Source organism: Antennarius striatus, chromosome 9 (genome assembly GCF_040054535.1).
Source record: "Antennarius striatus isolate MH-2024 chromosome 9, ASM4005453v1, whole genome shotgun sequence".
NCBI classification, from domain to species: domain Eukaryota; kingdom Metazoa; phylum Chordata; class Actinopteri; order Lophiiformes; family Antennariidae; genus Antennarius; species Antennarius striatus.
In genome coordinates, this window is record NC_090784.1 from 5,881,738 (window position 1) to 5,894,150 (window position 12,413).

Below are 12,413 nucleotides of genomic sequence, written 5' to 3' on the forward strand. Positions count from 1 at the left end.
TCATGATTGCCTTATTTCTGGACATAGCAAATGGTGGTTGAGGTTTGAGCGGTCGGACTTTTCTGTATCGGTAATACTTGATGAAGTTTTTATACACGCATTGAGTCACTGAGTGGGACAGCTAAGACTGCTTGGTGACATGGCTCTTGTGTGTGCAGTAGTGATAAATGGCTGTTTAGTCTGTCGGTTTTATGGTGTTTTAGTGGTTTGCTTTACCGTGGCAGGGCGGTCTTGCTGAGTGGGACGCCAGCTGAAGGGGGCAAGCAGAGGTGATGTACAGTTACCAGTGGTCACACACACACACACTGCCAGTCATCCTGCCCATCTGAGAACATGAGGGAGCCATAAAGAACCATTAGCCAGACGGACACAATCTTTTTAATGTCCCACCCCACCCCCGTTTTCCTCTTGAGTTATGAGGAGGTCAAAATCAGCCGCCTGCCTCCCTCTAACACAATTGCTCACAAACAGGTTTTCCTACATGCCTTTTAATTTTCTTTCTCTTGCAAGTAAATATATCTACTGAATAAAGTTTTATGCAAAAATACACCTGCTAGGGTCCCACCACCTGTTCCACATGAAGTGACGTATCGGACCGGGAGAGGACCGTTGTCTATGGAGCCATTGTTGTAGAAACTGTTTACACATGTGTAGAGTTGTGCAGCCGTCTCAATCAGCATGTCATCATTTCTGAATGTGTGAAAGGGAACTTTTAATTAAGACAAGCTGTGGACGGTCCTGCTACAACATCCACTGAGCGTCTGCTGGAATCTGTAGTTATTTGCACAACTAATCACACATTTGTGAATAGTTTTTCTACAAAATGAATCAATGAGCTGTTTTGTTCAGAAAGGAAGAAATGAGGATATGCAGAGTGACATTAATTTTCACAAGGTACCGCATCTAAAGAGAATTACATTTTTTTTAGCTGAATGCATAAATCGTCCTGTTTGAAGGTTATAATAAGATCTATGTGCTGCAGTATGACCCGATGGTAGTGGATAAATGGTAACTATTGGTCTTGGACACAGAAGTTGACAGAACAATGTCACCTAAAGGTCCCCTTGATTGTCTTGTGATCTTGGAACAGACTGAAATATAGTAAAATAAACCTTTATGGTGGCAAAAGCATGGACTAACTGTACCGCCTCGTAAAGGTCAGGTTAGAGTATTCCTGGACAATTAAGATGTTTTTAGCTGCGAACATGGACTGTTGAGTGTAACCTGAACTTTCTGAGCCTGCGTCACTCGTCTTGTCCTTGACATTTTATGACCTAGATGACCACTGTGGTTGGATTTTTTTTAAACCTTTACCTAGCAAACCGTGACAAGAGCCCACGCTGAGCCAGCCAGGCTCTGTGATGAACAGGGTGTATAGCAGCTCTCCTCATTGCTGTTATGGCAGTCAGGGCTCGGAGCCAAACCATCCAAATGCTGACGTCACCTCTACTTATGTGCCACTGCAGAGGGGAGGAGGGATGGAGGGAATAAAGTGATTGGTTTACCGGCTCCCTTCTCCATGACACATCATGAAAATAAAAGTTCCCGAAGCCTAAATGATCACATTCACCTTACCCGTGCACTCTTGAGATGTTGTTTTAGTGAGGAATCCAAACCAGCAGCAGGGCCTGTGGCTAACAGCCTCCTCACCACAACGTCTGTCACTGTTCTCTGGATAAATAAATAAACAATGTCGGGACAAAGGTCACTATAGGTTTTGGCAGGAGCATGATTTTGATTGCTCTTTTGTTAAATGTCATCCCCTAAGTTCCAGTGATGGAATGGAAACTCCGACTTGTGTGTGTTTACTGTCTTTTATTACCTTACGTTAGGACACATTTTTCTCCACTGGTTTCTCTGGTGTTAAAAATGTCAAACCATCATTTTAAGTGACATTTTGTAATGTTGGGGATGAGTGGTTTGTGTGGGCAGTGAGGTCAACTAGAATTCAGATAAAAGTAGGCTTATTTTTAACACAGCAGACAAAAATAAACTAAACCTAGTTTCTGTTTTATGAAAGGTTGTTCATTTTCCACCCCTTTTACACTAATAGAATCAAACTGTCACTGCCATTAAAAGATCTCACGTGAAAATAATTTCCTGAAATAAAAGAATAAGTGCCACACCTAGTGGCTGAAGGAGGTACAGCATTTGTGGTGTTCCTTGAGATGCTCACATGTGTACAGCCCCCGACTGATTCTTTGCGTTTCCTGTCAATAAAAACTGTCAGTTTTCATTTCTTTTGTGATTGACCACCATCTGAGTGTCAGTGACGTGTGGATGTCTGCCAGCCCCTCTCCATTGCCCCCAGGGTAAGTCAGTGGGTGCTGTCTGAATTAGACTCTGCTTTCATCCACCATCTCACATATCTCTATTGATGGGGGTCGGACGGGTCAGTGTGAAAGGCCTGATCCTAGAAAAAAAAAAATCCTGATTTTATCCAATGATTTATTCATGTCCCCGCAATTTACAGCCTCTCGGAACGATTATCATTAGTTTCAGATGAGGGTGGCGCAGTCCTGGGTGCGCAATAAAAGAGGTGTGACGAGACGGTTGACTTGTGCGCCCTCCTCATTACACACATTACACAGATAATTGCTTCTTTTTTTTTTGGGTGAACCTCTTATTATTCAGTAGGCCATAGTCAGCGTAAGAAAGCTGAGCTGGGGGTAGTTAAATTGGCTGTGTCGCAATTACCAGTGCATTTTTTTAAAATCTCCAACTGAGGAGGGTTTACCAAACTTTAATTTATGGAGACATCCGTGAGGAGGTAATGTAAACGCAGGAGGATGTAGAATTGGGACTCCCATTGACAAGAATCCATTTGAAGTAAATCATGAATTCATAGTTGCCTGCCGCAGACCAGCTGTAATCTAACGTCCTCTAGAAAAATACTATGAAGTTTTTTTTTGTTTTTCCCTGAGATGTTTGTTTCTTACGCTCGCTAGGACCCAGAGGCATCCTCGTACCGACCAGTGGGTGAGTGCGTGCAGAGGGGGGGGTGGTGAGGTGGGGAGGGGGGAAACTACACTAAATGTCATCTCCAACATCTTAAAAAGAGGAGAAACACAAAACTAGAGATCTCCACACGTGACAGCCGCACGTAGCTATATGAGTAAAAAGGCAGCAAGCATCAGGACCAATTGGGAGTCAGTCACCGGTCAAGCAGCGCGCAAAACGCAGACTCAATCACCGGCTCTCATTTTCCGCTTTATAGAGAAGGCAAAACCCATGTGTTTGTTTCTGCTCCGCATCAGGACGCGGGCAACTCCAGAGAGGAAACGTAGGTAAACGGAGTCACACATTTTTACAGAGAGTAGGAAAAAAAGGAAACCCTCTCTCTCTCTCTCACACACACAGCGACCACCTTTCCTCTTCCTTCGGACATCTGTTCTTATCTTGGACACGCGAGTTTCTCTCACAAAGAGGGATGCTGAATGTTCCCGAGCAGCAGTTGCACTCAGAGGGAACCTAAAAGTGGAGGGGAGCGGAATAACATTCCATCTGATGCAAGGTATAACACCGACAGCTATTTCACGGAGCGTCCTGGCAACTATTACGCACGGCTGCGCTTTAGTTTTGGAGGGGCGTTTGAGCCGTACACGCATTGCCGTTGCATCTGTGATTGTTTCAGCACATGAACACAGCATAACCATTCTCTTTTTGCCCCCCCCCCCTCTCTTATTAAGATTTTGATTTAATTACACTGTTATCACAGTAACTTCATTTGTCGTTTTCCCCGCAGCACCACCACCAAATACGGACACTTTTAGCGACTGGAGGCCCATCGCCATTCATAAAATGATCCAAAATCGGCGACAAGATAAAACGTCGCATCTCGTCTGATGTTTGACACATTTGAGAATCGACTAAAGAAACTGGAGGAGGACATTGCAAAGACAAAGAATTCATTCCGAGCCCTGCTGGCACCTTTTTGCTGGAGCCTGAACAACAGATCGCCGTCCAGATGCAGTTTCGACTCTTCTCATTTGCCCTGATCATTTTGAACTGTATGGAGTACAGCAACTGTCAGGCGCCGTCGCACCGCTGGAGGAGAAACAAAAGAGGTAACACGGGGTTGTAGGCTACAGGTCGCAGGGCAGCATCCAGGGAGTGACTTTAACAGATGGTTGAAGAGTTTGTGTAGGTTACGAGTGGCAACAGTCCTAAACAAGGTTGCTCACACATTCTGTTTAAGCCAGTCTACCCACCAGTGTTTGCGTCCTCCGTGTGTTCCCATGGAGCGCAGTGCGCACAGAGCAGGCTGGGAGTTAGTAATAAATCCCATCAAATACTGATACAACATGTTCGATTTCAACACACAGGTCTGAGGTTTTTATTTCCACGCAGATTTTAATTCAGGACCACTTCAAAAACCTCCTCATATACACGCGTAATCGAAGTCCCGATATCCGGACCTGCAGCTTCAATAACTTACTGAATTATTCTAAAAAGCAGACGATTATACACATTTTAAAACAATGCAAAGCGAGTCGGTAATGCGTAAAATGTGCGCAAAAAATAATTTACGCGCGTTCCTGTCCACAATTTGTTGAATAAAACAGGTTGCGTTATTGAATTGGCTGGTGGTATTAAAAAAAAACACGCTGTCAAATGGGTATTAACGCGACTTCCAAATGTTTCTTTTCCCAACAATGGGCTCCCCTATTTTTATTTGCATGTGAAACTGATAAAAAAGCTGCCGGTGCGTATCGATGTGTGGAGAGCTGGCGGCTTAAAGATGAGGGAGGGGTCGTATTGTGGTAGTTATTTAATGAATAGATACGGAATCCCCTTCCCTTTGACTTATGAATTGCACATCTCCACTCCAGCTCCATAAGCTGGTTTTAATTGATCTCATAACCACTTTGAACAGTTGGTAGGAAACTCACATAACAGTCGCTCAGCGGAGGCGCAGGAGTTGAGCAGGGGGGGGGGGGGATCAACCCCTTTGTAAATACTGCTCTGTAGTATGAATGAATGAGGAGACAGTGGGATTAGGAAAGTGGCCCCCGCCAATCCCTCCTCAGAAACTGTGACATAACTCGTCGCCGAGATCCCTGGGGCGATCGCCAGAGGCGACTCGGTCGGATTGACGCACGGGGGTGGGGGGCGTGGGGCCGTGGAGCGGATTTTCGGGGTCGCACCAAACAGTCCGGTACGGTGTGGAGATTCAGTAAAAATGTCACCAGACGTTAGGGGAGAGGGGGGGTCTCGTAAATTGTAAGGCAATCTCGCATTTAATCATATGTGCTGCGTGCCAGGGGGAACCTCCACACCCGACACGTCCTCTGCTGCCCATCTGCTAATAATCATCCGATCACTGCGGGGTACTGGCACACACACGTTTTTCAGCTCCTCTGCGTGTTTCTTTTTCTCCAAGAATTGTGTGATTTTAGATTGTTTATAGAAGATGGAATAGTATCTTATCCAGTATTTAATATAAGCAGGACTTCTTCTTTTTTTTCTTTTTTTTTTTTAATGTGGAAGACATTACGTTTCATCAGGCAGAAGACTCAGTGCGAATACACGCCTGTAGCTGAATCTTTATCTGTGCAGTGTGTTTGTGAGAATGAGGGGAAGGGAGTCTGGGGTGGTGGGTGAGTGGGCTAAGCAGAGAGAGAGAGGGGGGGGGTGAGATCAAAAGGTTAACTTACACATTTGACCTCAAGAACAGCTTTAGGCTGACTACTATAAGCTATACATTGTTACCGAACTGGATGTTATACTTGTCAAAGTAACCCCAGGATGTACAGATTTTGTATAAAGTGGATTGATGTGCGTGTGTGTGTGTCGCTGGAGAGAAGCAGCACTTTGTGCCAAAAGTACCATTCTAGCAGGCAGCAACAGCAGGCCAAGTTTTCTGCATTTGTTTCCTCCTTTTATTCATCATGTTCATATTGAAAGAAACATGTGTAAGAGATCATTGACCAATGGGCCCAGAAATGCTTGATTATTTTTCTAGCCCTCAAGGCTCCTGTGACAACTTTATACACAGCCTGTCTGGCATGCAAGGGAGAGCATTTCAAAACTGTTCTAGAGAACATTTTTAAAATCTCCATTTGGTTCGTCTTTGCTTTCTATACGTGCAATATTTTACTGTGTGACAAAACAGAAGGTTTAACAAATCCTTTCATTTTTGCTTGTAAAACAAACTTTGGCCATGAAAATGAAGCTCTGATTTAACCACATGACAAAGTGAGGTGTGAGGGATTTAGATGCCATTATAATTAGGGGATGTCTAGGAGAAAAAAAACAGCCATCGCACACGACTCCAGCCCGCTGAAATGTATGAGCGGAGTCAAGATCGGTATCTTTGTGTGGTTTCTGGGCTGATCTTGTCTTGTTCACTCGCTGCACGGCGACCTCCCGTTCAGCTGCGGTAACACTTTTTATACATCACTTTATGTACGACAGAAGACAACAAACACTACATTGACATCACCTTACCCTTACCCTTCTGATCAGAAGCAGTATAATGATGCCAATGAGTCACTCCATGATATCATAGTTGGACACAAGGGTATTGGTTTTCATTTTTATTCTCTGGCTAATGATGCCACCTGCTGACTACATAAATTCGTCCAATTCTGCCTGAAGAACCAATTTGGCCCTTAGACATTTAAACAGGTACTGAATTTGTAACGGCAGTCAAAAGTACTGAACGGTTGTCATGTGATACCTTTAACCCCTCAGTACCTATCCAGAAATTCTAAATTTAAATTCCCAGCTGGCCGTGGCATGTTTCAATTGATATCGATCTGTTACCTCACCAGCGTTCCCAGATGTTTTGAAGGACAAAAGTGATTGTATTGAACCAGCATTGGCTCACGGGGTGGCAGGAGCAGGTTGGAGATGCATGACGTTCTGTACTGTTGTCAGCAACAGGGGTGTGTGTGGTGATATTTTGTTTTTCGGCTGATTTGTGCAAGGAATCCCATAAAAATAGATGTGGAAATCTGATACTGTCAGGTATTAGACTCTTGAAAAGTGATTTTGTGGGTATATTTTATTGCTGATGCACCAAAATATAGATTATATGGAAATTGTAGTAATATTTAGATCTTTTCAAACACCGTGTCCTGTCTTTTTAAGCCAAGTGAAATTAGGTCTCAGTGTGCTGAAAGCTCACACAAAGTCCCAGGTTTGTGGGTGTAAGTGTCACTGTTGGATCCTGTACTTCTGTGCAATATCATATGTTGATTAAGTGCCTAACAGGGAGGAGAAATAACACTCCACTTTGCCTTTGGAAAAAGTGAAAAAGCCCCGCAGATGACTCGCCTGTTAATAAGGCTTTCTCACACATCTGATCCAGCTGATGTGAGCCTTCTATCCTGACATTTTTATTCCGTAAAGCAAAATTAATTCCTCATATTTACTGCGAAGGTCCAGGGTGACCATTTAATGAAAAATGCTCAAAAGTCATTTGAGACGGCGATGAGTTGTGGCAGACTTTGTCCCTGGTTTGAAGAGAGGCGGGCTTTTTAGAGGATGAGTAAGGTGCATTTAAGCAGATCAGCTGGAAATGGCTGAATGCGAACAGCATCACCTGAGAGGGATTACAGCTGAGTTTTGACCTGAGCCGGAGCTCCGACATCAAGGAACAGAGCTCTGTCTTTTCTCTCCCAGGCAACGGTGGCCAATCCTCCATAAGTGTAAATTTTCTGCTTAATGTGTGTGTGTGTGTGTGTGTGTGTGTGTGTGTGTGTGCGCGTGTGTGTGTGTGTGCGTGTGTGTGTGAGAGAGAGAGAGACTTGTCGTTCAGGGAGATGTATGAACATCCTGCAGGTGCATGTTCTTGAAGCTCTAATCAAGATATCAAATCCAGATCAGCGTTCAACCCCTCAACTCCTTGACCAATCTCGTCCACAGACTGTCATGGGAATTATCACGGCCATTACGGACAATGATTCACTTATGTGGTGTATTGATAAATCACATTAGTCTGACCCAGCCTCCGAACTCTTGTCGAAAGACTAGCTCCTTGTTTGACCTACCAACCCATGCATGTCGATCCTGGCCTGTAGCGAAGCTCCTGCTCCTAGTCACAGCGGTATCGGATGAAGCCGGTGAAAGGCTTCTCAGTGCACTCATGCCACGAAACACTCCTGAAAAACCAGCAGAGGAAAAAACATGCAGTGGCATAAACCTTCTTATGGAGAGAGAGAGAGAGATTCTTTCAGGCAGCATGTGACAAAGTGCGGATTATTTGTTTCACTTTGTTTTTCCATAGAAGAAGGAAGATACTTAAAATCTTTTGAGTTTAAATCAGTTTGGTATTCCTTTTTTGTTAGATTTATGTGTTTGGAATGAGGCAGGAAGGTGGGGATGAAGGATTCATATTCATCAAGTCTTTGCATCTTGCTCCACGGAGGAGTGTGATCCAGGTCAAATGGATGACAAAGTTTGTTCTGAAGCACTTTCAGCGCACCTCCAATCTATCACATCACAGCAAGAAAACATTCAGCGTTATTAGATTAGGACCCTCCTTTTCCTTTTTTAATTTTTGTTCAGGGGAAATACACAAGGGGGATCTTCTCTTTCATCCTCAATCATCATCGTTACAGAATTCCATTTGCTTGATGCCAAACAGATGGTTTTATTTTACCATTCTGTAAAGGTTCATTTTTTCGGAAATGTGAAATAAAACAAACTTATTATATAAAATCGTATAATACACTCCATATTTCCTCATGATGACTGGAAACTCCCGAGCAGTAGACAAAAACTGCAGTGTCCTGTGGTGCGTGAGGGCGATTTTGTAACCCTCACCTATGCCCGTTCCCTCTATTGCGTACTACCCCAAAGCAATTACACCTTAATATGTTTCCTTATAAAGCTACTAAATATGACTAGCCAATTTGGTCTGATTCTCTCAAGTTTATTGGCTTGTAAAAAAACCTAATGTGGGAATCATTTCTAAGTGCCACACATAAAACAACAACACAAAAGAAGCATTTTTTGAAAAAGTGACTCACTCAAGGGCTTCGCAGGTAGGAGAGCTGCCCAGAGTCGGAGATGGAGCCCCTCAGGCTTAAAGTGAAATTCACTTCCAGACTACTTACCTCTCACATTACTAATACACATCTCTGAAAGAATCCAGCAAAGAGCTGTGTCGAGAGGTAATGAAGGGGATACAATAGGCGCCCATTGTGTTTTTTTCCCCAAAGAATTGAATCGTGGAGTTGTTAAAAATCACCAATTTCCTTTTTTTGCTGTTTAAAACTTAGAAGTTACGCACTCTGACTTAAAATTGATGTGTACAGAATTTATGGGCATAAATATCCATCATTATGTTCTCATTAATACATAATCATTTAAGAATTGGTGCATTTTTATTTTATTTTTTGTCTTTGTCTGCTTTAAATGAATCCTTTATGAGAGCGCACATCCTTTGAGGAGACTTTTATTTTGGGTCGTCATGTTTCTCCAGAAACCCAGAATGGACAAGTCTAAAACTCACCAATTACCAATATTAATTTGTTATTTTACTGCTGCAAAAAACGAGGCATGAATATTAGTCATTTTATTTATTTTGTGGCTAGCAGCAGTGAAAGGCCAACCAGTGGAGACTCAGCTGCAGTTAACGGCCAAGAAATGGTCTGATTTATAGCCCCAAATAAAACTATGTATTGTCAATACTTGTCTTCATTAATGTCCTTCGTTCATGAGTTCATGATTTGTTGGGAGCGTTTATTTCTATTTGGACAAAAGTATGTTGGCTGTTTCACCCTGTTTCCATTGTGTGGTGTGCGCTGCAGCTTCATATTTACATACATGTGAGAGTCATATCGATTTTTTCATCAACCTGTCAACAAGTAAAGAAGTCTGTTTCCTTTAAACTACTTTTTTTTTAATATGCAACTCAGTTGCAGAGCTTATTTCAGTGGCCATATATATGATTTGCCACCTGCCTGAGATGTATTGAGTAGCAGCACGGAATTAAGGAGCCAAGATTCCTTGCAAGGCTGTTCCAGTGTTCCTAGTAAAGGCCACAGTGTATCTGCTTTTGTTTTCCATGTCAGTGTGTTCCTCTGTATGTGTGTGTGTGCAGACTCTCCTCTAGTATCTACTTTGCATCGATCTTCAAGGCTTGGAAATCTGAAACTGAAGGAGGACCCTTGAGAAAATACGCTGCATGCAGAAACACACACACATACATGCTCTAGTTTTGGCACCAGAGGCTGTTTGCATCAACGCCTTTTCGAATGGCTGCCACTCTAACAACAGTGACACATGGGGTTCTGATCGCTACCCCCATGCCCACCCGTTAACCCTCGACAGATGGACGAGACTCCTTCCCCCCCCCCCTCCCTGCTTTTATGGGACCTCTAATTATGCTTACACTCCACATCAAAATAAAGCTCAGCATGCAATGCCTTTGGTATGGAGAGGAAGTGAGCTGGTCAAATGCAATAAAGAGTCTTTCTGCTTAGGTTTGCCTGTAATTTGGCGGCCCGAGTTGGGACAGGGGCAGTTAAAGGTAAAGGTGCAGCTGCCCCTGTGATGCACTGCTCAATCGAGGAGTCCCCTCAAACCTGTACAATTGTTATGGTCCAATAAGTGAAATAAAATAAGGATGTGATCAATATGAAAGATAATCTCAACAGACTTGAAAACGCAAGGTTTCAAGTCTGAGGTTTAGGTGAATGTTGGTGATTGGGCACCCTCGGACTAAATGGAGACTTCTCTGTGGAATTTAACTTCGACTAGTTTGGACTGAATGCCACAGTGTATAACACGTACACTGGATTTTTTGTTTTCTTGGGCATGGAGCTGTTTTTAGTCTGGTTTGTGCTTCTATCTCCTCACTCACAGACCTTGTGCTGTGAGGAGGGGAAGGCCTCTTGCCTGCCTGCGGAGTGCAGAAGCACCCAGTGTGTTTTTAATCAGGAACAAGGCTGGGAGTCATTACTGGGCTTCGATGTTGAGCTCATTGTCTTTCTGACTCCCTCTGTGGTGCAGCAGCGAGTGAGGGGTGGGGGTGGGGGTGGGGGGCAATGTACCATTCATGTCAGATTTACAGGGGTCTTTGGGGGTCATCCCTTCAAGATTTATACGGTCAGAATATAAGGAGCAAAAGGGGAAGAAAGTGATGAGAAGAGTGGATGTGCAGAGCAAAGGAGCGGACTGAATGAGACGTGCGTGTGTGTGTGTCATCAGAGCCGATCATGTAAGGGAGGACGCAGCACCTCCAGAATATATTGTCACGAAGCTGCGGATCATCCTGACGATGTTGTTTAAGTCTACGCTCCACTCGTCTTCATGAGGTGTGCGATTACCTGTATGATGAGAGAGAGCACCTTTGTTTTTATGTAACTTCCAGATAACTGATGTTGTTTGTCAGGCAGTAAGTACGTTGGTTTGCCTCAGCTCTTAATTCTTGTTTAGCGTCAACAAACAATGCAGTTATTGTGGGGTTTTTTTGTCCTGATTGTCTTTTCACATTGTTCTTGCTGTGACTCAACTCACAGCTGACAGCTGAGTAGAGGATATTGTTTATTTGCCTCAAAGTGTGTTTCACAGCTAACTGTGCTATACATTATGAAAAATTAAAAACTTACATCAACTAATTTTTAGCCACTAGGGGGCATCATTTATCATAGTAGGTACAGAGGACTTGTTCTCCACTTATTTTTACAAATCCAGCAGTATAGAGCAAATAATATAAGTTGTTTGAAATCAAATTTTTTTTGACCTGACAAATGTCAGTCCTTTGTTAAACCTGATGGTCCCGTCATCTCATTCCTATGGGGAATTTGCAGTTCTTGATAAATACAAATTTTAAAACACTCCACCTTGTTCACATGACATGCTAATTTGTTGTTGTTTTTTGGGCAGCACCTCTCGTGTTGATTCAGTTGAAAAGTTTGCCTCAATTTATTTCAATGATGCTTTCTCCACGTATTGAAGACAAAAGCAGAATGTTGCGTGCTGCTTGTCTGCAGGTGGGAAACCTTCCACATTATGGTCTGTTGAGCTGCTGTTAATCTAAAGACATTTATGTGCAGAGCTTTAAGATCAGGATTGTCAGTGTTAGGCTCTGTAAATTCGACCAATGACCAATGAGTTTCCACACAGTCTGAGGGCAGACAGACTGAATGGCGTCTCTGCTGACACCTCACAGTCAGCCCTTTGTGGGCGGACACAACATCTTGTCAATCCAATTACAGTTTTCCATTTGCTTTCATGCCTGTTGTTGTTGGGTTGCATAAGTGAAATATAGATGAGTGAGAAATCAAAGGGGAAAACTTGAATGAATAAATAAATGAAAGGCTTTACCTTCCATGAGTCAACAAAAACATGTTTCCATATTGTGCCACATATAGAGGTAACATGAAGCAGCCATGTCTTATTCCTGCATGTTGGATGATGATCTCTGTTCACCTGCCACTTAAATTTGCTCTTAAAAG

General features: G+C 43.2%; 1 protein-coding gene across 4 annotated transcripts in view; it reads left to right on the top strand.

Moving 5' to 3' along the window:
* Positions 1-3,076: 3,076 nt before the first annotated feature.
* rspo2 (R-spondin 2) overlaps positions 3,077-12,413 on the top strand; it is a 54,142-nt gene continuing 44,805 nt past the window's right edge. Inside the window, exons 1-3 of one of the 4 annotated variants that reach the window (XM_068323963.1) lie at positions 3,077-3,283; positions 3,361-3,514; positions 3,746-4,067. In XM_068323963.1, the coding sequence (XP_068180064.1) occupies positions 3,968-4,067 (100 nt within the window). In that variant the 5' untranslated portion in view covers positions 3,077-3,283; positions 3,361-3,514; positions 3,746-3,967. Of the gene's footprint in view, positions 3,515-3,745; positions 4,068-12,413 lie in introns of all 4 variants that reach the window. The other 3 variants (XM_068323962.1, XM_068323964.1, XM_068323966.1) reach the window with 3 other exon arrangements.